The sequence below is a fragment of the Podarcis muralis genome, chromosome 2 (assembly GCF_964188315.1).
Source record: "Podarcis muralis chromosome 2, rPodMur119.hap1.1, whole genome shotgun sequence".
Classification (NCBI taxonomy): domain Eukaryota; kingdom Metazoa; phylum Chordata; class Lepidosauria; order Squamata; family Lacertidae; genus Podarcis; species Podarcis muralis.
Window position 1 is genome coordinate 44,956,777 of NC_135656.1, and position 27,653 is coordinate 44,984,429.

A 27,653-nucleotide genomic window follows, 5' to 3' on the forward strand; every position below is an offset into this window, starting at 1 on the left:
TGTCAAAGGAGATCGCCCCCCCCCCCTCTCCCTCTCTGCCTCTCAAGCCCTTCGGCTGCAAGGGAGCTTGCTCTGCCCCTGTTTTCTAGGATTCATTACGGTGGCATCTGAGTGGACTGTCATTAGAGCAGATTACTCGCTTTAATCTTCTTGACAATCTCTGCCTTGCAGGGACCCGGCCGTGCATTTCCCGTTGGGGCTGCACACAGAAACGGTTTTGCACGACTGCGATGGGCCAGGCGGGGCAGTTTTAGCATGCATCTTTTTTTTTTCGAGGGGAGGAGAGCTGTGTGTGCGTGTGTTCAAGCACACTTGCAAATCAAATATTTAGATCATAATGCAAATGTCTGGGTTCACTCCCCCCACTGCTCTCTGGCCTTCCTGGGTGGAAAGCAGGGTTTGTTGGTTAAGAGGGCATCAGAGCTATAAGAAGATTGCGGCCGCTTGCACCACAATGCGGAGAATTATACACAGCAGAGCTCGGAGCAGGGGAAGTAAACTTCGCCAAATGCACGTCAGGCAGGGAGTGCTCCTTTTGCTCGGTGAAAGAGCAGATGGCAACAGGCACTCAGTTATGGAACCTGGGGTGGGCTCATCAGTACGTTGTGTGCTTGCCCTTGATAGATGCTGTAAACTTCCTCCTAGTATTATTAGGATCCCTGACATTCTGGAGTCTGGCTATGCACACATGGCATTTTATTCTAGAATCAATGGAGACCTTGTGCTTGCTTTTTGCATGTACAGTGGTACCTCAGTTTAAGAACAGCCCTGTTAATGAACGATTCGGATTATGAACTCCACAAAACCGAAAGTAGTGTCCCCGTTTGTGAACTTTACCTCGGTCTAAGAACGGAATCCGAATGGTGGAAGGGCACTGGTGGCAGGAGGCCTCATTAGGGAAAGTGCGCCTCGGTTTAAGAATGGTGTCGGTTTAAAAACAGACTTCCGGAATGGATTAATTTCGTAAACCGAGATACCACTGTAGTCCACACACAGTCTAGATCTGTTGCATATTTTCTTTGCCCCGAGAAGCATTATTTGTTCCAAAAATGGAAGCTCGTTGCAGAGCGATTCTGCATTACCAACAGTGTATCCATTTAAAAACAGATATAGGTGGTTCCTGGCGATGGAACCTCACATGCACCTTCCCAATGGCATTGTGGGTGCGTGTATACCAAGATTGCAATCCCTACTTCCTTCTTCATTCACCTGGGGCATGTGCAGGGAGGAAAATAAATGGACAACTTAATCAATGATTTTCAAACATGTATTAAGTAACCACACCCACCCTTGGATGGCAGGATCTAGGATCTAAATTGAAAGCAGCATGTTCAAGACAAGCAAGAACTATTCCAAATTGGGGGGGGGGGGACCTACATTTTTGTGCTACAAACTCAGTAGTGTGTATGCATCTAGAATCTCCTTAGAATGTTCTTTATTATGTCTGCACAATCAATGATCAATGATCCAAAGGCTGCAATCATGCTTGTGGCTCCCACGGGCATCATTGAGACTTATTGTTGAGTATACAGTGGTACCTCAGGTTAAGAACTTAATTCGTTCTGGAGGTCCGTTCTTAACCTGAAACTGTTCTTAACCTGAAGCACCACTTCTTCTAATGGGGCCTCCTGCTGCCGCTGCATGATTTCTGTTCTCATCCTGAAGCAAAGCTCTTAACCTGAAGCACTATTTCTGTGTTAGCGGAGTCTGTAACCTGAAGCGTATGTAACCTGAAGCATATGTAACCTGAGGTACCACTGTATAGGCGAAAGGCTGGTTGGTAAAATAAGGTGCTTCCAACCTCAATCCTGGGTTTTGTCTGTCCATTCTACCTACCAAGGATTTTTAAAAGTTCTTACAAAATGCATCGCAATGCGCTGAGAAGAGAAGTGAAATACGAGGTACAATCTCACAAATATGGGTGGCATAAATGATTGTTAAAAAACAAAAACAATATATAATGCCATAAAAGTTGGTGAGGCTTTTGATGAGCAGGGATATAATTTATACGGGAACCACAGAAGTGAAGCTTTCTATAACCAGTTTATTTACTTAGAAGTGCAGTCTGATCTTCACAGGAAGCATGGAGTGCTTCAGACCTAATGCTAAACTTTGGTTAAGCGTCATGCAAACAACCTTTTGGCTTGGCTGCTCCTCTCACCTCTTCTGGTGTGGCTTTGAAGAGGATATCTGGAGCTATCACTTTTGCTTCCAGTTAATGGCAATTTACTATCTTCAAACTGTGGTTACTGTTAATTATAGTTTAAAGAAATAAACCAGGATCAGAAACCATGGTTTAAAGTTGGCTTTCGGTAAATCATAGTTAAGACTAATCACAGTTTGCCCAGGTTTGGACGTAAGACTAAACTGTGGCTGTGCCAGAGGAGAATGGTGTTGATGAGCCCAAGGCTTGTTCATATTAGGTTAAATCATACTTGAGTGTTGTGTCTGAAATCAGCTAGTGAGTACGTCAGTGCCTGCTGGCAACTTGCTCTGGCATTCCTGAATTTGAATGAGAAGCAGCCAAAAACTAGGATTCTTATTTATGTGAACTGGGGTTTTGAAGGCAAAATCTTTATGATCCAACAGCCCTGGTGTTTCCAAGAGGACAAAAGTTAGGTTATAAGTTGCACCGTTACCAGAATAATAAAACACAGTGTTCTGTCCTGAAGGCTCCAATCTCCCTTCCAAGTTCTTCATTATATTGGATTTCTATAGGTGTCTGGTGTGTTTGGGTTGGGGGTTGGATGGGGAAGCTTGGTGGGCTGGGTTAGACCCCCTTGCTAGAGGTTTCCCACTCCTCATCTACAGTGAACATGGCACTCTTGATCCTACGACTGCCTGCAGGGGGAAGGGACCTGGTTCAGGAAGTACTATCAGTGTGAAGAGAGGGGATAGAAGAAGGCAGGAACTGATGTTTGAATAGCACAGCAAGCAGAGGGGCACCATTTGTAGCAATGCCTTGGGCCAGATAGTGTTGACTGTCTTGCTTGCTGTCTTCAAGCCTCCTGAATCTCTTCCTCTTCTTATACATTAGTTCAAAAACAAATCTATAAAAATCCACTAAATCTCTTCCCACCCACTCCCTTGGCTCTCACTCCAGGAAAGCTTTTACCCAACCACAACCCAGTTAAATCCAAACCTCTGCTAAAAAATAAAAAGAAATGTCATCCTAAATCAATACCACATATCTGTTATAAGGCATTAGTTTCAGGAATTACATTCTGTTTTATGAATACATATCAAGATATCTGTTTTTGTGATAGCAAATTATCCATTATTCACTAATTAATTTGGGGCAATTTATCATGAAATAGGATATGTTTTCCTTTCATAGGCTGGCTCCTTTTTAAGGACTTACTTAAGGATAATAGGATTAAAGTGATTAAGTAGTGAATGGAGTGTGGTTAACATGTGCATGTAAGCCTTCCCACTAAGTAACCATATATTGTTACTAGAGAGGCTGGGTCCTGATCTTCAGCTCACTTGTTTTCTCAATAGGAATATACCATGGATGTTTTCTTTCGGCAAATGTGGATTGATGAGAGGTTGAAATTTGGTGGGCCCACTGAAATTCTGAGATTGAACAATTTAATGGTCAGTAAAATATGGACACCAGACACCTTTTTTAGAAACGGGAAGAAGTCAATTGCTCATAATATGACAACTCCAAACAAACTTTTCAGGATAATGCAGAACGGCACCATCCTCTATACCATGAGGTAAGAAGGCACTCTAATGGCATGTACTTTTGTTCTGACATGTATTTCCACCCCCCCCCCCAATCTGCTGGTGATTTAACTCAGCACAATTCTGCTCTCCTTTGTAGACTTACCATTAATGCTGACTGTCCTATGCGTCTGGTAAACTTCCCTATGGATGGACATGCTTGTCCCCTGAAGTTTGGGAGCTGTAAGTATGCAAATAGTTCCTATCTTTCAGTAGAAGCAAAGTCTTAGGCAGCATAATATACTGCCTCTTGATATACTGTTTCTTGAAATAGGGTCTTTAGCACAATCTCTTATAATGCTAGTATGTTTCTTAAAAATGGGCCCTTAATGAAATCATTTGCTGCAGTAGGATCTTCTAGGCTAGGCAACCAGGTCGGCTGCTCAAAGCAATGCTTTCTTACAGAGTTCCTGGACTGTGCTTTGCTACCTCAGCTGAACATGGCCTTGGTAGTAACTTGTAATGATTGGTGCAGTGATAATAATAATAATAATAATAATAATAATAATAATAATAATAATAGGTAATAGTCATAAGTTTTCAGTGTCTGTGGTTGTAAGTCTGGGGTCCATCAGACTTGACACTGATCCCCACGGCCACTTTCCTTATTTATCCCTTTAAGAAGCATTTTATATTTAAGGGGCAGAGGAGAATGAAATGCTTATTCCAATCTTAAGTTACAACCAGGAGTGCAATTTTAGTCATTGCTGTAAACCGTTTAGAGAAAATCACTTGGTAAAACTTGGCTATCCTCAAGAATGATACCTGCTTGGGTCAGTAGGCTTTAAGATAAGGACTCATAGGCGTAGAACCTATGTTGTTGTTCAACTCCCATCAGCCCCAGCCAGCATGGCCAATGGTAAGGGAAAATGGAGTTGTAGTCCAGCAGCATCTGGGGAGTCAAAGATTTCACACCCTGTGCTAAATCGGTGCCAAGGGAGAAAATGGGCATACACTCAACCCTTTATTTTTTCCCAGCCAAACTATTTGCCTAGGAGTCTGCTGCACAAGGACGAGTTAACAGTGGAAGAGAAACTTGGCCATTGTGCACTGAACTTACCTATCAAAGCTTGTGTGAAGCCTTGTAATTGGAAGCTGGGGATGAAAGATGCCATGTTTCAGATCTTAAGTTTAGAAAAGCTGTCTCATGGAATTTGATTTAGGATGTGAAAACAAGTTTGCCTTGAGTCTCGCTTCAGGGTGCTTTGCCCAATTTGATGGGAAAATAAAGGATCTTTCCTGAATTTAATTCTTAGTTTCACATCTCCCTCTCCAGTTCTTTGGCAAGGGAAGTGATATTTGCCGCCTAGTCTAGTAGGAATATGGAAGTTCTCACCTGCTGGTGTGGAAGGAGGGAGAGTACCTAAAGACATGATGAATGAGGCTTCAAGATGCTCTGTGAAGGATACCATGGCTTCCTTTCTTTCAGCCACAGGTTAAAACGTACGGGCAACATTTTTGGGTTGGAGAGATGCTTCAGTGGTTTCTGCATAAACCTGGATATCATCACTATTGCTTAGTTATCATGCATGACAGGAATAGTAACAATTAATGATTTACTGAGGGAGGTGGATGTGTCTTGTTGGAATTGCAGTATAATACCTTCTGAAGTTTCATCTACTTTGAAAATTAGAACACAGGGATGGCATTAGCCTTCTACAACAAAACCACAGTGTCTTTTGGCACCTTATAGACTAATAGATTTATTATGGAGTAAGCTATTGTGGACTAGAACTCATCTTATCAAATGCATAAAATGTTGGTCTCAATTGGCAGACAGCTGTCCATTCATCCACCACCCACCCTATAGAGAAAAATATATAAAACATAGGCTTGGATCAGTGCTTAGTTAGTTGCTAAGTTGGTCCCATTGAAATCAATGGGACTTAAGTCATGACTAACTTGTTGGATTGATTTCATTGGGATCTATGTTCAACCAATTTCATTCGGAACTAACCCACTGGGGCCAGGTGGCCATGAAATGCAAGAGGTACAAATGGCGACAGTTCTGTGTAAAGAATAAATATATGGAAGATAAGCACAGTGACCATATACAACAAAAGTGAGGAGCAGGGGGAGTGCGATGGTTGATAGCTGTGCCCTTTTTGAGTCTTTTCTCCATCCACCAAGACCTAGGTTGTCCTTTCAACCACTCTGGTATGGTTACTTAACGCCAAGTTGGTCTTTAAGAAAATATCTGTCACTCACAATTTGGTCATAGATGAGGAAGCTAAGCTGGTGTGTACTACCAAGACCTGGGTGGACTAGCTGGGTGGAATTGGCATGGTGCAGTTTTATCTACCTGAGTACTTTGGTAAACAGCAGGGCAAGGAGGATGTCACTGTGGTCCATAAGGATTCTGTCTCACTCACCAGACCGTTCCACTCCTGTGTAGAATTCAAGGGATTGCATCTAGTGTGGGCCCGGGAGGCAAAATAGGGGTGCTGCTGGTGCCTCGCCCACCCCAACTCAGGACTTCACGGCTACCACAGCAGCCATGGAGCATGCTGCAGTGCATGCCATTGATTTGGTATTTGCACCAGAACTTAAAGAGGATAGTCTGGAGCAGGGGGCTTGTAGTTTCTTTTTCTTTACAGTCTTACTTTGGTTGTCAAACGCCTTGGTACTCATACATTTTAGCTCCCGAAAGCTGAAAATCTGGAAGTGTTCTGGTTTTCAAATGTTTTTCAGAACCTGAACATCTGACGTGGCTTCTGCTTGAGTGCAGGAAGCTCCTGCAGCCAATCAGAAGCTGCACCTTGGTTTTCAAACAGTTTTAGGAGTCGAATGGACTCCCGGAACAGATAAAGTTCAAGAACCAAGGTTCCACTGTATCTGTTTTCCACTTAACAACAGTCATGTCTAAATGGTGTACAGGAAAGTTAATCCACTGTCATGGTCAGACCATTCCTTGGTGAGGTTTGGTCTCATAGTGTCAGTTCCTCCTGCAGGGATTGGGGACACATGAAGATGGTCCACTCCCAGAGACTAATGGAATCTGATGGATTCCTGAATACTCCGAGGGATTTTGTGACAGAGGCGGTGATCTTATTGAGTCCTATTGTTGCTGTGGAACGGTGTGGTGAAGCAGGTATTCAACGTGATCGCAGTGGCACAGAGCCCCGTCTTCTCCCTTATTTTCAAGGCGGCTTAGGAAAATGAAGCAATTTGGACAATGGCTGGAATGCAAGTAGAGCAAATCTCAGCAGGAAGATGACATAATGTTTGCTAGAGCACACAATTGTTCCTACGACATGGTGGTGAAGGTAGCAAAGAAGGATCTCTGTTGCATCCTCAGATAGCCATGTGGCAGAGTTGTTCTGAGTGGTATGGGAATTTTTCTTTCTTTCAATTTTGTATTTGCAGTTGTAACAAAAGAAATAATAATAATAATAATAATAATAATAATAATAATAATAATAATAATAATAATATAACAAAAAACCCTGCCAGCTGACATTGAAATTAAAATACTCCACCATAGGGGAATTTTTAAAGATTGATTCCTGTTAATATGATTTTAGAACACTTAGAAAGCTGCTGTGACAAGTTTCTGAGGTACCTTGAGAATAAAATTGATTGCCCATAGGCTGAAATGGACACCAACATTGAGACAGGTTCCCAATAAAATGGAGACTTGGTTGGTGGCTGGTTCCCAGGCCCAGAAACTGGACAAGTTAACTGTTTTGCACAGAGCTGCACTTCCTCTGAAGGAACAGACACATATTCCGGGGGATGCTCTGAGATCCATCACTGTCATTGGAGGCACCAGTGGTCTCTATGGAGAGAAATACATTTTGCTGGCATTGGCTGGTAAGGCAACTGTGGCTTTTCCTGGATTGTCTGGCCAGAATGATCCATGTGCTGGTAACCTCAAGACTGGATTAATGTAAAATGTCAGGTTGCCTTTGAAGTTACTTTGGAACAGCCATGGCTAGGATTGCCACCATGAACATATTGCACCAGTCTTGAAAGAACTCCATGGATGTTTTTCACATGCTGCTGAGCAAAGTTCAAGCTGCTTGCACTGACTGAAGACAGAGAGTCTTCATTCTATAGACCTGCCTATGAATTAAGATCTATGGAGGAAACTCACCAAACCATTTCTAGACTTCCCTCCCTTCCCATAAGTGGTTGGTGCTGATTCTGCTGAGTTTTTGGCATCAGCTGAATGCCTTTTTTTGCGTTGCTATTTTACATTGCTGGTTGCGTGCTAATTTGGATATTTTCCTGCCTGTTGTTGTTTAAACGTGTACGTGATTTTAATGTCAATGTGATGGTAATGGGATTGCTCTGGTAATGAAGAGCGGGTAAGAGAAATATTATAAATAAATAAAACCGTGATGGGGGAATAATAATGCTGTTGTGACTGGCTGCTGTGCTAATCTGGTGTGCGTTTAAATTTTATGCTGTGCCAGGAAGGGGAACCTTTTTCAGCCTGAGGACTGCGTACTGCATTCTGGGCAAGCTGCCAGCGGCAGAAGTGGGCAGAACAATTAATGTAAATTTTACCTTTGTAGAATAGGCTAGTTTCTACACCCACTCACATACCCTCATGCATCTCCCATCCAGGCAAACAAGAGGCAGTAGCTGAGTTCATGGGCAGATTTCAGCCTGGCAAAAACACTCAGGGTGCAAAACAGGGTCAGTGAGGGGTGTGGCCTGGGCAGAGTTCCAGAAGCCAGGCAGAGAGGTTTGGAGAGCTGCATTCAGTGGCGGAGCTTCATGCTCCGGCACTGGGGGTGGAGAGCAGGTGGGGGTGGTGCTGGCGCACGTCCCAGGGGTGTGACACACCACCTGTGGGGGCGGGGCAGCCAGCGCGGGTGGGGGACACAGTCGTGATGGCACCTTGGGGATTGTGCTGCTGGGGGTGGTGCACTCCCCCCCCAGGTCCTCTTCCTCCGCCAGTGGCTGCATTGTGCCGGGGCCTGCATTGCACCCCTTGCGTTTCACAGCTATTAGGACCTCCTGTCCACAAGTGTGAAAGTTGCACGGAAACGAAAGAGTCGTGCTGGAGAAGCAGAAAACATTTTCCTTCTTGGCTTTTCCTTCAGCAAATTGAATATGGGGGTGTCCATTTCCCCCATACATCTAGACTGTGAGATAAGCCTGGAGCAAATCCCTGAGTCTGTTTAACCAGGAGAGTTTGAAATACTTCTTGCATTTTCAATACTCAGACCCTCTAGCCCAAACAGAGAGTCTGCAGAAGCCAAAGTACAGTATTCTCTGGCCATTCTGAACTAGAGCATGTGATGGTTCACTAACAGCAACGGGAACAGTGCATAGAACATAGATCACACCACACAGTGTGCTTCAGCAGCAGCGTCTACCAAAGAAGAGATTTGCTGCTTATTTTGGCACTCGGAGTTAAGTATAATTAGCACATGACAACCCCCCCTCCTCTCTCTCTTTCTCTCTCCCTGCCTGACTCAGATGCCTATCCTAAAAGTGAGATTATTTACACCTGGAAAAAAGGACCATTGTATTCGGTGGAAATTCCACAAGAATCTTCCAGTCTTCTCCAGTATGATCTTATAGGGCAAACAGTCTCTAGTGAAACGATAAAATCCAATACAGGTAAGATCACATCTGCATGCAGAGTGCCAACATTAGAAAATGACCACTGAGATTTTCAACATGATACATTTTACACGCTCACAGTGTGACTTGACTATGTGTCCAATGTCACACTTGCTCCAACTGCTAGTCCTTTGGAGAATAAATGATAACGAATCTATTGCTGGGAGTTCTGATGGCTCCTCCCAGTTCCAGGCCAGCTCTCTTTGCTGCCATGCAGAAGGCAGTTATAGGCTGAGGTGCAAAGGCAAGGAAGCGGGTGTGTTATGGGACTCTGAATCCACACTTTGCCTCAAAGCTTCCTAGGCAAAAGTATTTTATACCATTTTATTCGCAAGGTTTATATACAGCAGGAATACTTGGGAAATACAAAATGTTGTCTTGGGTGTAAAATTCAGCTTCCTGTGCTCTCTTTCATTATGCCTCCCCCCAAAAAATTGTTTAGTCCATATGGTTGTGAAGTTATGCCTGGAAGTTTGTGGACAATGTCTGTTGAAATCTGAGAAGCCTAGCATTTCAAAGGGACATGGACAAGGCCTCCCTAATATAAAATAAAACCAGAATTAATTGAAAAATACGGGGGAAATGCAAAAGGGTAGAATATGTTGCAAACGCAGCTTTTCCTGATAACAGAATTGTTATTTTTTAATGATGAGTACACACAGCCCTCCCTATGTGTTTATTTAAGACATTCCAAGATTCTCTAATACATGGACAAAGATAATGCTGATATACTTGTTTCCTAACAGGTGAATACGTAATAATGACTGTTTATTTCCACTTACAAAGGAAGATGGGCTACTTCATGATTCAGATATATACTCCCTGCATCATGACAGTCATCCTCTCTCAGGTGTCTTTCTGGATTAATAAGGAGTCTGTTCCAGCTAGGACAGTTTTTGGTATGCTGGTACTATCATCTCTGCCCAAAACCACTCTGCATCATTCCATTTATCCACCATTTTTCATTGCTTTGTGTGTTTCTCATAGGCGAGTATTCACTTCAGGTACTCTATTTTCATCTGCAAAGGAAAATAGGCTACTATCTCATTCAGACATACATCCCCTGCATTATGACTGTAATCCTGTCCCAAGTTGTGTTTTGGATCAACAAAGAAGCTGTCCCAGCAAGAACTGTGGCTGGTATTCATGCTTTCTTCTCATGACCTTCATTTGCTCGTTGCTTCGTTCGTTCAGGGTATTGTACTGCGATAGAGATTAGCATTGTTTTTAATTAAAGAATGTGACAGAGGAAAACTATGTGTTGAGGATTTACCTGGGGGTAAGTGCCACTGAATCTTCTGTGTAGTCATGGATCTAACTGAACTCTTGCCGGGGAGATGGTTTCTAATGAACTTCCATAGGATCCCATTGCAAGCCTGTAGCTCTGCAGCTCTAGGAATTGAGTGCCACTGAACGCTTCTCTGCTCCTGCCAGTGGGAATGAATAGTACTTGCTGTGGCTTCTAGCTCAGGCTGTAAATCTGTTTATTGGGTACATGGCAGTTACACAAAGAGAAGTTGGTGTGTGCAGAGCTTGGAAGCCTGAAAAAGGATACATACAGAGGCCTAACAGCTTCCTTGTCACCCTTATTTTGCAGGGATCACCACTGTCCTCACAATGACTACGTTGAGCATCAGCGCCCGCCACTCTTTGCCCAAGGTGTCTTATGCTACTGCCATGGATTGGTTCATTGCTGTGTGCTTTGCCTTTGTCTTCTCTGCACTTATCGAGTTTGCAGCTGTCAACTACTTTACCAATCTTCAGACTCAGAGAGCAATGAAGAAGGCAGCCAGGGCAGCCGCACTAGCAGCCGCGCTCTCAGCAGCTACCGTACCGGCGGAGGACGAGATAGTCTCGGTAATTGCTCACATTTCTGATAATAAGCATCGTATAGGAAGAGACAGCCAAAGTAGTGAATGCCAAACAATTGAACAATATTAAAGTGATCTTAGTCTGGGAGAGGTTGCATAATCAAATCGCATCATCAATGCAGGAGCTGAGTAAGTTGTTTCCCCAAACTTTTAAAAGTGAAAGCGCAGGGATTATTCTGTGTGTGTGTATTTATATATATGACTGTATTCCATATCCATTTTATCAGAATATTAATTTTCAGCCTATCCAGTTTGCACGGCAGGAAATATTGCCAGGCAAATTTCTCCAGCGCTTTCTGTGTCACTGGCATGGAAAGCAACGCAGTATACCCTTCAAGGGGATGTGCACACGCCATATATTCTTGGATCAGTTTGTAACTGGCATTCTTTAAGTGGGTCATTGCGGGGGGAGGGGAGAGAAAGGGGGGATTAGACTTTACAGAAACTTGGCATCTTCCCATACGCTTGGCTGTCTTGGATGCAGCCCAGCAAAAGTTATGGAATGGCTGGAATCTCGCAGTGCCCAACTCACATGAGATATTAAAGGGCTTTACTTCATAGAAGGAAAAGCTGCTGCGCTGGTAATTTCAAACATCTTGTGTTTCCATCATGATAGAAATGCAATTTAAGAAGTGCTTGGCAGATGCAGCAGTGAGAGAGACCCCTCTGGGCAAAGTCCCACTCCCCTCTTTGATTCCTCAATGCCCTCATGGTTCAGAGATTCCCTAGATGGCCCCAAGATACTTCTGAACTTTCTTCCCTGTCTCCTCACTGGGATTCCTACCTTTTTTTTTTTTACCCACCCCTGCTCATCTGCATTGGCAACCCAGCACAGAGAAATTAAGCAGGTGAAGCTTTTCCCACCACTTCTTTCCATGTCAAGGAAAATTTAGCTCCTGAACCTCTATGCAGAATCACAGGGACAGAGCCATCTCCTATGCCCTGTTTCCTCCACATGGATCTGGTACAGGAAGAAGAGTGAGAAAGTCAGCAGTCGACTTCACTGAACAGGGAGCCCGCAGTGTAGGGATGGTGAACTTAGCCTAGAACTGATGGGACCCTGAGTGGGAAAATACCTGGAGGGCCACAGGTTCCCAGCCCTACAGTGGTGGCCTGAGAAATTCTTGCCACACAGATGGAAAGGACAATAGCGCACTGGTAAAATATATGCTAGCTATGCAGAAAGTCCTTTGTTTAATCTTTGGCATCTTCCAATAGGGCTGGGAAAGTCCTACAGACAACAATGAGCTAGATCAGGGAAATGGGAACAGCTCATTCATTCATTCATTCATTTCTTATTTATTCCATTTGTTTACCACTCTTCACAACACTGAGTGCAGGTAGTCCATCCAAATGGCCCATGAGGTCATTTCTTGCAAGCCAAACCCACCTGTCCCTGAGGTGACACCATCTGACGTTACCTGTAAACAGGGGTGGAGCAAGGTGGGGGTGGTGAGGGCGGACTACCCTGTCATCGGAGGAGGCATGCAGGAGGCATGCAGGCAAACAAGCAGCGGGTGGAGGGAAGGAGAGAAGCAGAAGCTCCCTCAACTCAGGACCCAAACCCTGTAACCCCCCCCAAAAGCTCAACAACTTTGGCCAACCCTCCCCTAAAAAAAGCTGAACAACTCCTGGCAATGACAATGGGTAGATCACAGCTAGTCTTTTTATACTGTGAGTAGATTGCAGTATAAAAGGGACGCGGGTGGCGCTGTGGGTTAAACCACAGAGCCTAGGACTTGCTGATCAGAAGGTCGGAGATTCGAATCTCCGGGACGGGGTGAGCTCCCATTGCTCGGTCCCTGCTCCTGCCAACCTAGCAGTTCGAAACACGTCAAAGTGCAAGTTGATAAATAGCAAGTTGATAAATACCTTCTCTGGCGGGAAGGTAAACGGCATTTCCATGCGCTGCTCTGGTTTGCCAGAAGCAGCTTAGTCATGCTGGCCACATGACCCGGAAGCTGTATGCCTGCTCCCTCGGCCAATAAAGCGAGATGAGCACTGCAACCCCACAGTTGGCCACGACTGGACCTAATGGTCAGGGGTCCCTTTACCTTTACCTTTAGATCGCAGTCTCTTGGGAGTCCAACTAGATTTCAATGTGGAGGGTGACAAGAAATTTTCCGCACCTGGTACCACCTGACCTTGCTATGCCACTGCCTGTCAATCATTCCTGCTGATGCAAGTGCTTTCTGTTTCACGGCACATTTCCATGCCTTACTGCGGCACCTCCAGTTGATTGTGGCTTCAGCTGTCACTTGTGTCAGTGGCCTGGCTTAGTATGGCTGCTTTCTGTGTTCATACTAGATCAGGCCCCAGGAAGCTGGAAGATGGCATACATAACCTGTTACAGGTTTCTCCCTTATTTATTTCCTTGGGTAACTTCCTTTAAAGTGGGTTGCTGTGGTAAAGTAAACATAAGGGCTGTTTTACCACATACTGAACTCCATATTGGTTTATGATGCTATTCTATGCTATGATTGGTATATTTTTCCTGGAAGCATTTCCGGACCTTTAAACAATTTTATGTTGGATGGGCGGATGCTTAATGGATATACTTTTCCACACCGCTACTGTTCCATGCCCTGAAAAACTTCTGTTGAATTTTATGCAGGTGCCTAAGGTACAGGAGCTCTACCAGGAAAGGGAGAAATGCTCTTTAATAAACTTGTACCTCCTGTTCCATTAACGCCTGCATGACAGGCAAGCAACTGAGGAGCTGAAGTTTCCCCTGTCATTAAAGGTTCTGTTGTTGAACATTTACTAGTTGTACAGCTGTTCAAAGTACAGGAACCCTGAAAGAAAAAAAAAAGTCTTCAATGTTTTGGCCACATTATGGAGTTGACAGCATAGTTCAATTATATTGAATTGCTAATAGCCAGATGCATACGGACAGATTAAGTGAAGGAAGGGGGAAACCCTCCACTCCTTCAGATATTAGAACACCCCCAAATAAGGTACTGCTCTTTGGATAACACAGGCTTGGGTGTCTTAAGAGCTACTGCTAGTGGGTTGGAGCGTGACTACAGAAATGAATTCTGTCCAAGAGGAGTCATGATACTTGGAATGGGATAGTGCTGAGGATATATATCCTACTCCCTACCCCAGTTGCTTTCCCTCTTTATTTCTACTCCTGCTGGTAGTCCTGCATGCCAGTTATTCATTGTATAGGCTGCTGAAGTGTAGGAGGTCAGCCATGTGTTTGATGATCAAGCTGTGTAGGTTTTACTAACGCTGATATTATTGTTTAGTCATATCTGCTTGCAGTGGAGAAGGGAGGTGGGTTTAGATTGCACCTTGTGTTCATCTCTTTTAGGGACAAAACACTCCGTGTCTTTACGGATGCAGAAAACTAGTAGCAGGGGACATTTCCTCCACCACTCACTGCATCACAATGTTGAGGTGGGAAGTAAGTCTCTGCTTATTAAATGGCAATTTTAAAGAACACAAAAAGCAAAGGAAGCCGAACTCTGGTCAGTGCACCACACTCAGGGGCCAGGTTTTTCCATTGATTTCTGCAATCAGCACATTCCAGTAATAAGGCTTTCCCCTGGACTGTGACTTTCCTGCATGTTTGAATGCTTCCCCACCAAAATCTCCCTCACCTGCATTTGGAAAAATAGCATGTTAGTACAAAACGTAGGCTAAATATTGCTCCCTCGCATGCTGTTTTCCTATGCACGTGTTTTGGAGTTGGTTGCAAGGTGGGGAATATAACACATGCTTGTATGTTTTTTTCACTGTTATGGACCCTAGCATGTGCTTTTTTGTACATATTACTTGTCTGAAGAACTGCATTGCTAAAGTGCAGATTTTGAAAGATGGCCGTGTTTTGGTTTGTGAACTTTCTAGATTCTCCTTTAAATGCAAACTGAATCAAATCTCTCCCCCATCCCTTCCTGCAGCCAATCAGAAGCTGGGCCTTGGTTTCCGAACGTTTTGGAAGTTGAACGGACTTCCAGAACGGATTCCGTTCGACTTCCGAGTTACCACTGTAGTAACAACTGGCTGGAGAATCTAGGGAGATAGCAGGATGCCATAGTTTCTTGAAGGGGCATTATTGCCATTGGGAGTGCTCAAAGAAAAGGGAGAGCTGGCATTTTGCTTATAAATATGCCTATGTATTTTAAACACACACACACACACACACACACACACACACTTTAAATTAGTGTGGTTGGAAAGATTGCCTTTTGGTGACAACGTAACCCCTCTACCCAAGTTCAAGATCAGCTCAAGAAGCAGGGATAAAGCCTGCCTGCCACCCTGCTGAAGCTGGTGTCAGCTCTGTTGCCAGCTGACGATAGCTGGCAGTGCCTGTAGTTGACAGGGCCCAGTTCACAGGGCCTGTATGCCTAAGGCAGCACCTTAATGTTTGCATTTTTCATTCCAATGCCTTATAGACACTTGTAAGAATAAGCGCACATAATAGGCTTGCCAACGTTCAGAAAATGCTATATAGCTTTTAAAAAATGTCATGACATTTGAGAAGGGCTCGGTAGAAATGACTGAAATATCATTTGATTTCTCGGTATCATATTGGCTATTAGGTACACAGCGTAAGAGCAAAATAAGGTTTCCAAAGGCAGCATGAACCAATGTCAGACAACAGGAGTGGATGGCCCTTTTAATGACTAGGGCTGGATCCTGCGCACATTTATCTGGGAGTGAGACGTGCTGGACTCTGTTTCTGAATTTGTAGGCACACAAATGGAGTGCAACTTAACAGTACTAGCATCATTTGTGTGCCACTTTTCAGAACCGAAGCTCTCCATGAAATGGAGAGTTGAATGGAGTATCCTGGATAAGGGAATGGCTGGCTGGCTAGAACACATAAGAAGGAACATTTCAAATTGGAACATCTTTATGTGGTATTATGCAGTTTTATGTAGAAAAACAACGACCAACATGCATGCAGAAGGGTATTGGAGCCTCCATGTGTGATGGTGGTGATTGGCAAAATATTTGCTTGGGCCCCCAACCAAATCTTCTAAAAGGGTATCAAGTAATATCAACTCCTTTGATGCATAATGCTGTAAGTCAAGTGCAGCAAGGTCTATTTATGGGGGTTATTTTAATTTTGCATCCCACTTTTGAAGCTCAGGTAGCTTTCATGGTGGCTCTCCCGTTATCCAGAAGCACCACTGTCACAACCCCAACAAGAGGACGTTTGGGAATTCAGAATATATTCACTTTCTATGGACTAAAAGTTTTGGCATCAAGAGCAGTGAATTACAAAAGGAGAGGTGGAACTACATAGGTATATATATATATCTATATATATATCCCTGTTTGCAGGGATTTTTTTAAAACAAAAACAAACAAACAAATGTTTTCTATTTCATTCTTGCACAATAGATATTTCTGCTTACAATCTGATTTCGGTCTGAGCTATGTGTTATAGTTATAGGAGACTATATTAAAATAGGACAACTGTGAAAGTAAAGAACATTGAAGGAATATCTCAATTCCTCTTAGCATTGCTGCACACATTTCACCGTTATACTGGTAGCAGACAGTATACTACATTTAAATGGCTGGATTTGTCCTATATTTACATTCTGTATTTACATTCTCTGTATATATACACATAACAACTCATTAAAAACAACTAAAACAAGGAACCCCAAACCCAGCAAGTGATGCATCAGGTTGACTAGTGTCTGTGCAAATCTTGATCTGTTGCTTCCATGAGACTGCGGTGACATCGAGAGATAATGCATCTTTAAATGGCGCATGGAAAAGCTTTTTACCTGCCAAGATTGTATATATCTCCTGCTGCTAGTGTTACTGACATTAATAGCATCAAGAGACCAAATTGCAGAAGTTTATTTCCCAAATATAGAAGCAGATAATGGGTAAGAGGGAGAGAGAAAAATGAATGTAGGCTGTCCTTTAATTAATTTAGACTGGAGATTTGAATAGAATTCTGGAACAGGCCTGGATAAAAGAAGAAGAAGATCAACACGTGTTTTATAAATTAGCAGTGTGGTGGGATATTAATGTTGCAATAATAACAATAATATCGTTTAAGTGATTGTCTCTCATATTATTAGTCAGTCTTTTATTGCCTTGTAGGGACACGGGTGGCGCTGTGGGTAAAAGCCTCAGTGCCTAGGGCTTGCCGATCGAAAGGTCAGCGGCTCGAATCCCCGCGACGGGGTGCGCTCCCGTTGCTCGGTCCCAGCGCCTGCCAACCTAGCAGTTCGAAAGCACTCCCGGGTGCAAGTAGATAAATAGGGACCGCTTACTAGCGGGAAGGTAAACGGCGTTTCCGTGTGCGGCTCTGGCTCGCCAGAGCAGCGATGTCACGCTGGCCACGTGACCCGGAAGTGTCTCCGGACAGCGCTGGCCCCCGGCCTCTTGAGTGAGATGGGCGCACAACCCCAGAGTCTGGCAAGACTGGCCCGTACGGGCAGGGGTACCTTTACCTTTACCTTTTATTGCCGGCATGGTTTATTGTTGGGGTCACTCTTGATGGAGAGACTTTCCATGTGATGGGACCCACCTATTGAGAGGCTTTCTCTTTCACCAGTTGTAATCTCCAAGTGTGGCTGTCACAATGTGGGAAGTGCTGCTCAGATATTTGGTAAAGGGAGATTCTCTCCTTTTAACCCTCTCTAAGAGCTGGTGCTCAGGGCATTCAATGCAACTGTTTGCCAACAGGCTGAGTGCACACAAGGAGGCCACACTTTTTCATGCAACACGCAATTAAGTTATATCTTCAACATAATTCAAGATATAAACTCAGTTCTTCTAAGATACTGTGATTGCCACTAATAGTATGAGACCTGAGACCATTGTGGAGGAATAATCTATCAATGATTATTAGCTACACCACCTTAAAAGTAGGATTCCTGTATACCTCTGATTACTAAATACTGGAGACCAAGAAGGATATTACCCACCATCCATTGCTTGTGAACTTCCAGACTGCTTGATTAGATTGTGTTCTTGTAATGATATCAATTTCACAGAACTCATGCTGTTTAATGGGAATATTTTTCACTTGCAGCAATTTCCGTTTAACTGAATATGGGTAATATCAGCTTTAGCTATCCATGTACTTGCAGTTGTAACAATTGCTGAAGCGCAAAGACCTGTGGTCCTATCGCCCTGGAAACCCCAGGGCTATCATTGCGCATTGCCCAATGTCAGTGCCGTCTTGTGACATTATACTGCCTGAGGCGGTGCAGCAAATGGCAGCCTCCATATCGGCCAAAATGCATAGTTACCCAGGCTAGCCAGTCCCTTATTTTCTGTTTCTATTTATTAAATTTGTTTGTCACTTTTCACAAACAGGACTGCTCCAAAGCAATTTACAGCATAAAATGCGTTAAAAATGTATAAAACAGGAGTAAAACACAATACCTAAATGATATTAAAAAAACAAATCCTATTCACCTGACTAAAAGATGAACACTAAAAAGGCCAGAAAACAACTCACTGCCCTCCCAACCAACCACTAAAGGTGGGAGAATGGAGATAGACTTCAAGGCCTGAGAGCTGGAAGCTCCATTTCATATTATGCCATCACACTAGGAATTCCATTTTTAAAACTGTGAAGCTGATCTGATCAGACAAATGAACCAAAGGAGAGGATTTGCTGTTACGAAGAAAGATTTAGTGAAATATAGGAAGCTTCTTAGTATCATAGAATTGGAAGGGAGAATGAGGGTCATCTAGTCCAACCCCCTGCAATGCAGGAATCTTTTACCCAACATGGGGCTTGAACCCACAACCCTTAAGATTAAGAATCTCATGCTCTACTGACTGAGTTATCTTGGACAGTAGGAGTAGCTGAGTGTGAAGCTGAGCCTGTAGACACTGGAGATAAATTGCAGATATATTTTGATCCCAAACTGAGGTCTGGCATCGCAATTGGAACAGGAAGCTGTTCTTGCCGTAAGCTAGTTAAATGGATTAGGAGGTGGGAATTGTATTTTTTGTACATTATTCTTTTAAGAAGAACTGCAAGAATGGGAAATCTATTGGCAATCTATGGCAATTATGCCAAAAGGCTCTTCTAGTGATATATCTGCTTGTTAAATGTGAAGCATGCATATTGAGCAAAGGTAATAATCTGATTTCCCCCCACAATAGCATTACAACATCAAACACCTATATCCTGAATCTAATACATTACAGAGGAAATAAGAGAGGTCCATTTCCTGACTGCCAATTTGATGTTATTGTAATTGATTTCTTTTAACTTTACTGGAGATGCCACTAAGGTACATAATTCACAGATATATGTAAAGTAGAAATAATAACTATATTGATGTCTTGGTGTAAACTTTTTATGGCATCTAGGAACATAGAGAAGTATTCATTTTATGTGACTGCCTGACTACAAGTTGCACTGATAGCAGGAATCAAATATCCATAGCACAAAGCGGACACAATTTGGTGATATTTTAATATGAATACCCATTGAAAGTATTCCACAGAAATATAGAATGGTAGGTATAAATTGCCTCTTTAAAGTACAGGGTGAATAAATAATACCTTCAAAATAAGTTAGTACAAGTGTTAGCAGAATGCAATGCAATAAAGTATAGTAGCTGCATTTTAAGATCTCAAGCCCTCATCTGCACTCAGACATATCTAAGAAATGTGCTCAAATTTATTGCCCTCTTGGGGAAAGTATTAGCATACTAAGAAGAAATATAAAATCTCATAGAAATTCAAGTTGAGAACACTTAACAGCTAAAACCAACACTAACACCCCAGCTTAACTGCCATGGATGAAAGTAAGGGTCACTATTTATATAATATATGAATTGACCCAGGGTCCATGAGATTTCCTTTCATCCATTAGAAATAATTCCCACTAAGAAACCATCTGTAGTTGCTTGTTATGGCACGGGCAGTGTTTGTAATAGAAGTGGATATCCATTCTGAATTTTTGCTGGAACGTGAAAGACTGGGTTTGGTCCAAAGCTTTCCTGCTTATCCTGACATTGTTGACCCTCCTCCCTCCCCCCCTCCATCCATCATAAACAGAACTGGAAGAAGGCCCCAGAATTCTGGGCCTACCTGTGTGTGACATGGTGCTGCGATTAGCATGCGGTGTAACTCTGTTCACGGGCGGAAGGGACAAGGATTCTAATCAGGCAGGCCGCAGCGCTTTCATTCCTTTGGTAAAGCAAAGGCACCTCAAGCCAAATCTGAAAGTGACTGTGACTGAAAGCAGTGGCTCAAAGACTCCATTTATAGAGCAGGATTATTATGATGATTAGTGCAAGTGGACATGGATAACCCTCTTTCTGCCTCTGTGACACATCTCTGGATGATCTCCCCTTTAAATCTGTCTTCGGCTTGCTGTGTAGGAGGAAAAATAGAAAATCAGACATCTGTGTTCCTGATAGGCAGAGCCCCATCGTATATATATACATGTAGACTTTAGAACCTTCTGCAAAGCATTTCCCCTGCCAGTTATTTGGCTTAATGTGAGTGGCGAAGGAATGACGATTCAAGAAATGGACATTTTAGAATGGGGAGGTGGGGGGGGGGAGCAGGGGTGGCTGGGTTTGTTTGGTCTGCAGAAAAGTAGGTCACTAGAAGATCTTCTCTTTCTGAAAATCAAATACGATGGGAGAACACCCAATTATCCCCATCACTGGGGATCCTGTGCATATATCCAAATGCTGTATTTCCATTCCATTTCTGAAAGAGGCCTCTATTAGGAGGTGCTGGCAGTTGCTATTGAAATGGGAACTCTCTCCAATCTCTCCTCCCCCTTAGCTTAGCTTTTTGGGAGTTTGTCTCAGGATTGCTGGGATATGAAGATATCCTTGTGTTCTCTGTACGTCCTTTTATTATGGCAGTCTGTAGCGCATGAGTGAATATATGTGCAGCGAGGAAGAGGATTGTAGCAGAAGTTCCATCTCTACTTTCAAAAGTGTGAAGGCTTCGTGTATTGATAGAGAGGGAGAGACAGACTCTCATGTTCTATATACAGTGGTACCTTGGGTTACAGATGCTTCAGGTTACAGATGCTTCAGGTTACAGACTCTGCTAACCCAGAAACAGTACCTCGGGTTAAGAACTTTGCTTCAGGATGAGAACAGAAATCACACGGTGGCAGCGGGAGGACCCATTAGCTAAAGTGGTACCTCAGGTTAAGAACGGGCCTCCAGAACAAATTAAGTTCTTAACCCGAGGTACCACTGTACCTCTTTATGTGAATATTCTAACCAAAGATGCAATAATACAGTGGATATTTTAGAACAGGCTTGCCTCCTGGATGGCTAATTTGTAACTGTGGAGCCAGTGCTTAAGCACAGCACTTAAGCCGGCCTTCTCTAACCTGGCAAGTGCTTTGGTGTGCTATCAGCCCCTGCTAGTATGTTCCACAGGCAGGGATGAATGGAGTTGGGGAGGACTAGGTCTTAAGTTGACGCCATCAAGTTGTCAGTGGCATTTGCTGTGTAGCACGGAATGAAACTTTTGCTTTTGCAATGGAAAAGCTTGGTGCTATCACTGTATCACACTATCAGATCACTGGCAGGGAACAGCAGCGGAGATGAGCTTCATAAGCTTCCCAATATTCCCCCAGGGCCAATTCAGGTAAACAGATCACTTGGTAATAATCCCATCATGTGCCAGCTTTCTCTATCAATGACCATGACCTGCGTATGACAAAGAGGTCTTCCCTGTAGAGATGTGGGCAGTTACTAAGGAAAGCAAGAGACCTGTCTAAGAACAGACCCATTTTTTTTTTTTTTGCTACTGAGACAGCTGCATTAGGCCTTTTGTTTTCCTTTTTCAGTCTCAATTTAAAAATCTGCATACATTTAAATAATTGAAAAGTGTGTTTACATTTAATGCAATTAACATGTTGCGTTAATTCTTTTTCCCTGTGGGAAAGTTTGCATCTCTGTTTGGTAATGAGTTTGCCACCATGAGTCTGCACCACAGCCAGCAAAGGCCTCGGAAGATTATTCTGGTTCTGAGATGTGTTTGTTAGTGAAGTGGGAGGTTTTGCAGAGGAAACGCCTATGTGCCTCAATTCCACCCTCAGGCTGTCTCCTCCACTGTTCCCCACTTTACACAGTGCTGATTGCTGCATAGTGGGAGAGGGTTTTTCTTATGAAAAGTTCAATATATATATATTGTTAACTTTGCTGCATTAAATGTGCATTTTGTAGTTGATTTCCTTTGTAATGCTTTATTTTTAAATTGGTAAGATAATATTTTTGTTTCTTGTTAATTATATAGCTTGGAATATGAACTTTATATTTGACTTTCTCCAGTAATGTTTTATTCTGGATTGTTTTATTTCATGTTTTAATGTAGTTTGTAAACCCCTTTGGACTTTTTTCTTAAAAATATAAAGCTGTATAGAAATGATGATGATGATGATGATAATAATAATAATAATAATAATAATAATAATAATAATAATAATAATAATAGAAATAACTATACACTCATATCCAGATTTTATTGACCACTGAAGCATACAACTATCCTTTCTACATCAGTAAAACATAGAACAAATCAAATCTTGATGTAATCCTTAAACTGCTGACAGCTGTTTTTTAATAGTGTTTTGTAAAGCCCATGTGCACATCATCAATACAGAGAAAGGGAGAGGGGGACGTCCCAAGAGAGGACCAAAGGAACTGAAATCTGTGGCAAACTGTGCAGTTTGCAAATTTTGAAAAAGCAACAGTGGGACAAAGGAGAACCCGGACTGCATTGGCTTCACTTCAGAAATAAGATCATATAATCCAGAATCTTGAGAGAAATTTAGACCGGCAAAATTTCCAAAGCATTTCTATTTTATGAAGAACACTTGGCAATGCAGAGCAAAACCAGGTGAAAGCACTTAGTCCAGAACCAGTGTTGGGGCTCCCATTGCTTTGAACCGAAAGCTTCACTCTCCTGCTTGCATCCGTGACTGTATCCCCTCAGTAGTGAGCGTTGAGGCTCTGTTTGGTTTCTTCCACTCTTAAATGTGTTTGTCCTCAAGCCTCCCTTGCAGACACTCATGCACAATTATGTATCCTTGCTGGGTGACACACAACATGAAATGACTCTTAAACATATTAGCCCCAAACTGCTGTTGTAAATGCTGCAGGCCATAGCAAGATGTGGAAAACAAAGCAAAGACTCAAGCCATATAATAATTTGCATTCAGTAGAGGTGGAAATTGAGAGTATTCTTCAAGTCCAGAAAGGAGAGGTTGCTAGAAAATTATAGGAGAGGGGGACAGCATATGGAGACCATTTTGGTTCAGTTTTTAAGTGAATGCAATATTTGATGTTTGAATTTGTCCTTGGAAAATTACAGTTTATTAGAGGGAAGTGCAGTTCGCTACAGAAATAAAACAGTTGTTGGCTTTCTTCCAATATTCCTTTTTAAAAACATACAGACAACAAAATATGTCGCCTCTGGATTCTTCTGTAAGGATGTTTTCTCATTTCATGTCAGAGCATTCCACCAAATATAACCTGCAACAAAGAATGGAGATCAGAGGGATAAGATGCAGATACATAGACTTCAAGGGTGACAACAATGACTTCCAGTGTTTCTGTGCTTGTTTGTTTCATGTTGATTTTAGAGCAGGCAGTGGCAGCTAGGGGGTGGGAGAATGATTAAAAAATGGAAGAGGAGAAAACAAGAATTTAATATTCTTAAATATTAAGTATGGTGAATAAAACCACAGAGCCGAGTTTCTTGCAAACTGTGTCATAACCATATTTCTCCTTGTAGCACTCCGACTCCAACTGCAACTTGAAGAAACGAGTCAACTCTATGACATCTCAAACAGATCAGTCCCTTGAAACAAGCATGTTGTCCAATAGTGCATCTCAAAGTCAACAGACATCTGTTACTACGCCGCCGCCACCACCGCCACCACCACTAATTGGAGGCACGAGTAAAATAGATCAGTACTCCAGGATCCTCTTTCCAGTGGCATTTGCAGGATTCAACCTGGTATACTGGGTGGTTTACCTTTCAAAGGACACTATGGAAGTGAGTAGCCGTATTCTCCAGCAATATGAAACCTGAATCTGTACTGAGCTGAATTTAACACTAAAGGAGAAGTTTTTGAATGAATAGATATACCATGGGCCCACCACATACAAGTGCTGTAAGAGTTTGGTTCCGGGGGTCCATGCCCAAAGGCCAAATTGCACAAAGTCAAGAACCGCTGGAACTGCCTCCACAAAGTGGACTGCTGCTTACTGTGATCTGAGAAGGTCACGGGAGGCCCCTGAGAGCTTCCCAGAGCCCTCCCTCGACCTTCCAAGACCCAAGTAAGTGAGGAGGTGCCTTCGTTACCAGCCTCTGGGACACTTCCAGAGCCCTCACACCTCCTTCCCAAAGCCTGGTATGCAAGGAAAACCTGCTGGGTGGATGGAATTACCGGTAAATAAATGGGAAGTGGAGAACTTTGTCTTGCAGGCTTACTGTAGTTGGTATCTTAAAGTCATGGTCAAGGCCATGACCAAAAGGGATTTACTTTTCATTTTGACAGAGGAAAAAATCAATTCATGAAAAGGGAAGGTGCAAGCATGGATTTTCTTTTTCTATTAAAGTGACTGGGCAAGCTGGCTCCTGCAGGAGTTCCTTCTGCACAGCGCGGTGTATACACAGTGAGAGAGAAAGAGAGACAGACAGACAGACAGACAGCGCTAGAGAATATATAGCTTGACTCCTAAGATAAGAAAGTTTCACATTCCTTCTCTCCTGCAACACCCCTGCCAGCCTCTCTATAGGGTCTGGGGCCTCTCCTGAACAATGGGGCATGGGGTGGGGTTGTAGGCCAGGGATGGGATACAGAACTTTCCTTCTGTAAACTCCCTCAAGTTAACTTTTCTTTAGGATCCAAGCCAATATGTTTATTTTGTATTTGTTTGTTAAATTTGTATCTTGCCTTTCCACCAAACAGTACTTAAAAGTAGCTAATGATGGCAATACAAATGCAATGGTTGTTCAGAAGTTAAAGCCAGATGAACACCTGGTGGTTTGCTTTGGGAGTCACCAGCTAATCTGACCAGGAGACGGGGTGAATTGGGGTAATCAATGTAGAGCCCTTCAGATGTTGTTGGGTCTCCAAACTTCCATCCAGGCAAGATGGCCAGTGGTCAATATTGATGGGGGCTGTAGCACAGCAACATCTACAGTGCATCATATTGGCTGCCCCTAGGATGGATAGAACAGTCTGCTGCCTTGAACCCTCATATGATTACCATCACCTATGAACTTGCTGATGTCACTTGACTCTTCATATGTGATAATAAAAGCATTAGGAAGCATCCAGTTATATTTGAAAACAGCCTACAAGCTCCACACCCCTGTTCACAAGGAATAAATAATAATAATACCTGGCAATGTAATATTATAATATATTTGGTTGATATGGGGTGGGCATTTTAAAACTGAAAATCTACTTACAGTGAAATTATCTATGAAGCTAAATCATGTTTCCCCACAAACAGGAATAACGACTCCTGGGGAAATAAGTTGCTTCCTAACTGTATGGTGGTAGCCTAGATCTTCAGGCACAGTAAAAGAATTCCATTTGAGGAGTAATTGGTTGGTTGTGTGGTTTAAAAATCCCACATAGTGTTTCTTCAAGTGTAATTTATCTGGGGCAAAGTGACAAATTCAAAACACAATCTCCAAGGTAAAATTATAAGCGGAGGTATTTAGACTACAGCACTTTGTGAAAGTCAGGTTTTGCTGCCATGGGGAAATATGGGTTTGCCACTGAAATGCTGACAGATGTTTAATTACAGAAGCATGCCTGGTGATGTTTATAATTTGCAAAATCAAAGTATTAATATCATTGTTTTAAGAGGACAGACATCCCCTTCTACGCAAGATCAATTTGCAATTAATTTAGATGGAATGTTGCAGTACACAGCTTCTCTATCATACGCACATGACTTTGGACGAATGCCATATATTTCATAGTTTATCTAATGCAAACACACACTTCTGGTAATCACAGTGGGATTTACCACTTTGCAAACTAGCACAGACAGTCACAAGCCAAATACAGAGATTGATGGAGTACGGATTTTCCTTTCCATTCCATTAAAGAAGCTGCCTGTGTGAATGTAGAATTAGGGACAAAAGAACATTAATTTTTGGAAATGCCACAAATATATTCTCTCACTCCAAGAAGATTTGCTACAAAAAAATGTGGACCTAAAATAAAAAAGTTTATAAACATTTTTTTTAAATAGACAAATGAATATTTTAGTCTTCAAGCCACCACTCATCCAGGTCTTTAGCTGAGCTTTCAGGATGCCAGGGAATTTGACTATCAGAATGTTTATCAACAGCACAGTTTCTGAGAGAAAAGCATAAGATTTTTTTTTGCTGAAGATAAACGTCACACTGTAACTGTATGCTTTGTTGGGCGGGAGAGAGAGGAGTCCAGGGAGGTTGCAACCCCAGAGCTGCAATCTGGGGGCTGAGTGGAAAGAGGAATTCAAGAGCAGACAGAAGGGTCAGAAAAGGAAAAATGAAAGATAGGATGGGTAAAAGAGTAAACAGGCTAGATAAAGGATGGTTTGAGAGAACAGGAAGTTATGAGTACAAGGAAAAGTGGGGGGAGAGGGAAAGCCTTACAATGAGGAGGAAGAATATATTATTTAATGTGATGAAAAGAAAAGGAAATTAAGCTTGGGGGGGAGGGAGGTCATGGACCCTGTTGACCAGGAAATCCAATGACACAGGAATACTAGGAAGCTGGGTTTTACACTGTTATTGGAAACAACCAGCCAAAGAGCATTATTAAGTATAAAGTATAAGTATACCTACGGTATATTGTCTAATTTGCAATGATAATGAAATATCCGCTGGGAGGAACACAGAGAGAAGAAACTACATGGTGCATCTGCAGCAGCACAACTGGACATTTTCATTTCCCCTAGCTGCAACAAAACATGTCTCTCCCACATCGGTCGCTACAGCCACAGCAGGGTCTGCAACCTCCCAACAGCTTGACTTCACCCCCAAAGGCGTGCTCCTCCATTTTCTTCCGAGGAAGACGGATGCCAGCACAATGACAATGGAACATATACATTGGTACCTCTGGTTACAAACTTAATTCGTTCCGGAGGTCTTTTCTTAACCTGAAACTGTTCTTAACCTGAGGTACCACTTTAGCTAATGGGGCCACCCTCTGCCGCCCCATCGCCCCCGCATGATTTCTTTTCTCATCCTGAGGTAAAGTTCTTAACCTGAGGTACTACTTCTGGGTTAGCGGAGTCTGTAACCTGAAGTGTTTGTAATCTAAGGTGTTTGTAACCCGAGGTACCACCGTACTTGTTTGCTCTTTGTTTCAAAAAGATGAAAAATAAAATAAAAAGTTGTGTGTTGTAAACAAGGTGGAGAACTGGATCTGACTGATGGGCTGGATTCTTGTCTCCCCCACCCCTAATGGGCCATGTTTGACAGGTTGGTGGGGTTGCTCACCTGACATCACAGTGACGTCAGGTGACC

General features: G+C 42.8%; 2 protein-coding genes across 4 annotated transcripts in view; one reads left to right on the top strand and one right to left on the bottom strand.

Annotated features, from left to right (window-relative positions):
- Positions 1-20,320, bottom strand: part of GABRB2 (gamma-aminobutyric acid type A receptor subunit beta2) — a 190,807-nt gene extending 170,487 nt beyond the window's left edge. Inside the window, exon 1 of the mRNA XM_077924418.1 lies at positions 20,220-20,320. The gene's annotated coding sequence lies outside the window, so the exon portion shown is untranslated. The remainder of the gene's footprint in view (positions 1-20,219) is intronic.
- Positions 1-27,653, top strand: part of GABRA6 (gamma-aminobutyric acid type A receptor subunit alpha6) — a 32,238-nt gene that overhangs the window by 1,625 nt on the left and 2,960 nt on the right. For 2 of the 3 annotated variants that reach the window (XM_028717414.2, XM_077924419.1), the window contains 5 exons: positions 3,502-3,722; positions 3,830-3,912; positions 9,163-9,306; positions 10,907-11,166; positions 23,904-24,167. In XM_028717414.2, the coding sequence (XP_028573247.1) occupies positions 3,502-3,722; positions 3,830-3,912; positions 9,163-9,306; positions 10,907-11,166; positions 23,904-24,167 (972 nt within the window). Of the gene's footprint in view, positions 1-3,501; positions 3,723-3,829; positions 3,913-9,162; positions 9,307-10,055; positions 10,209-10,296; positions 10,450-10,906; positions 11,167-23,903; positions 24,168-27,653 lie in introns of all 3 variants that reach the window. The other variant, XM_077924421.1, reaches the window with a different exon arrangement.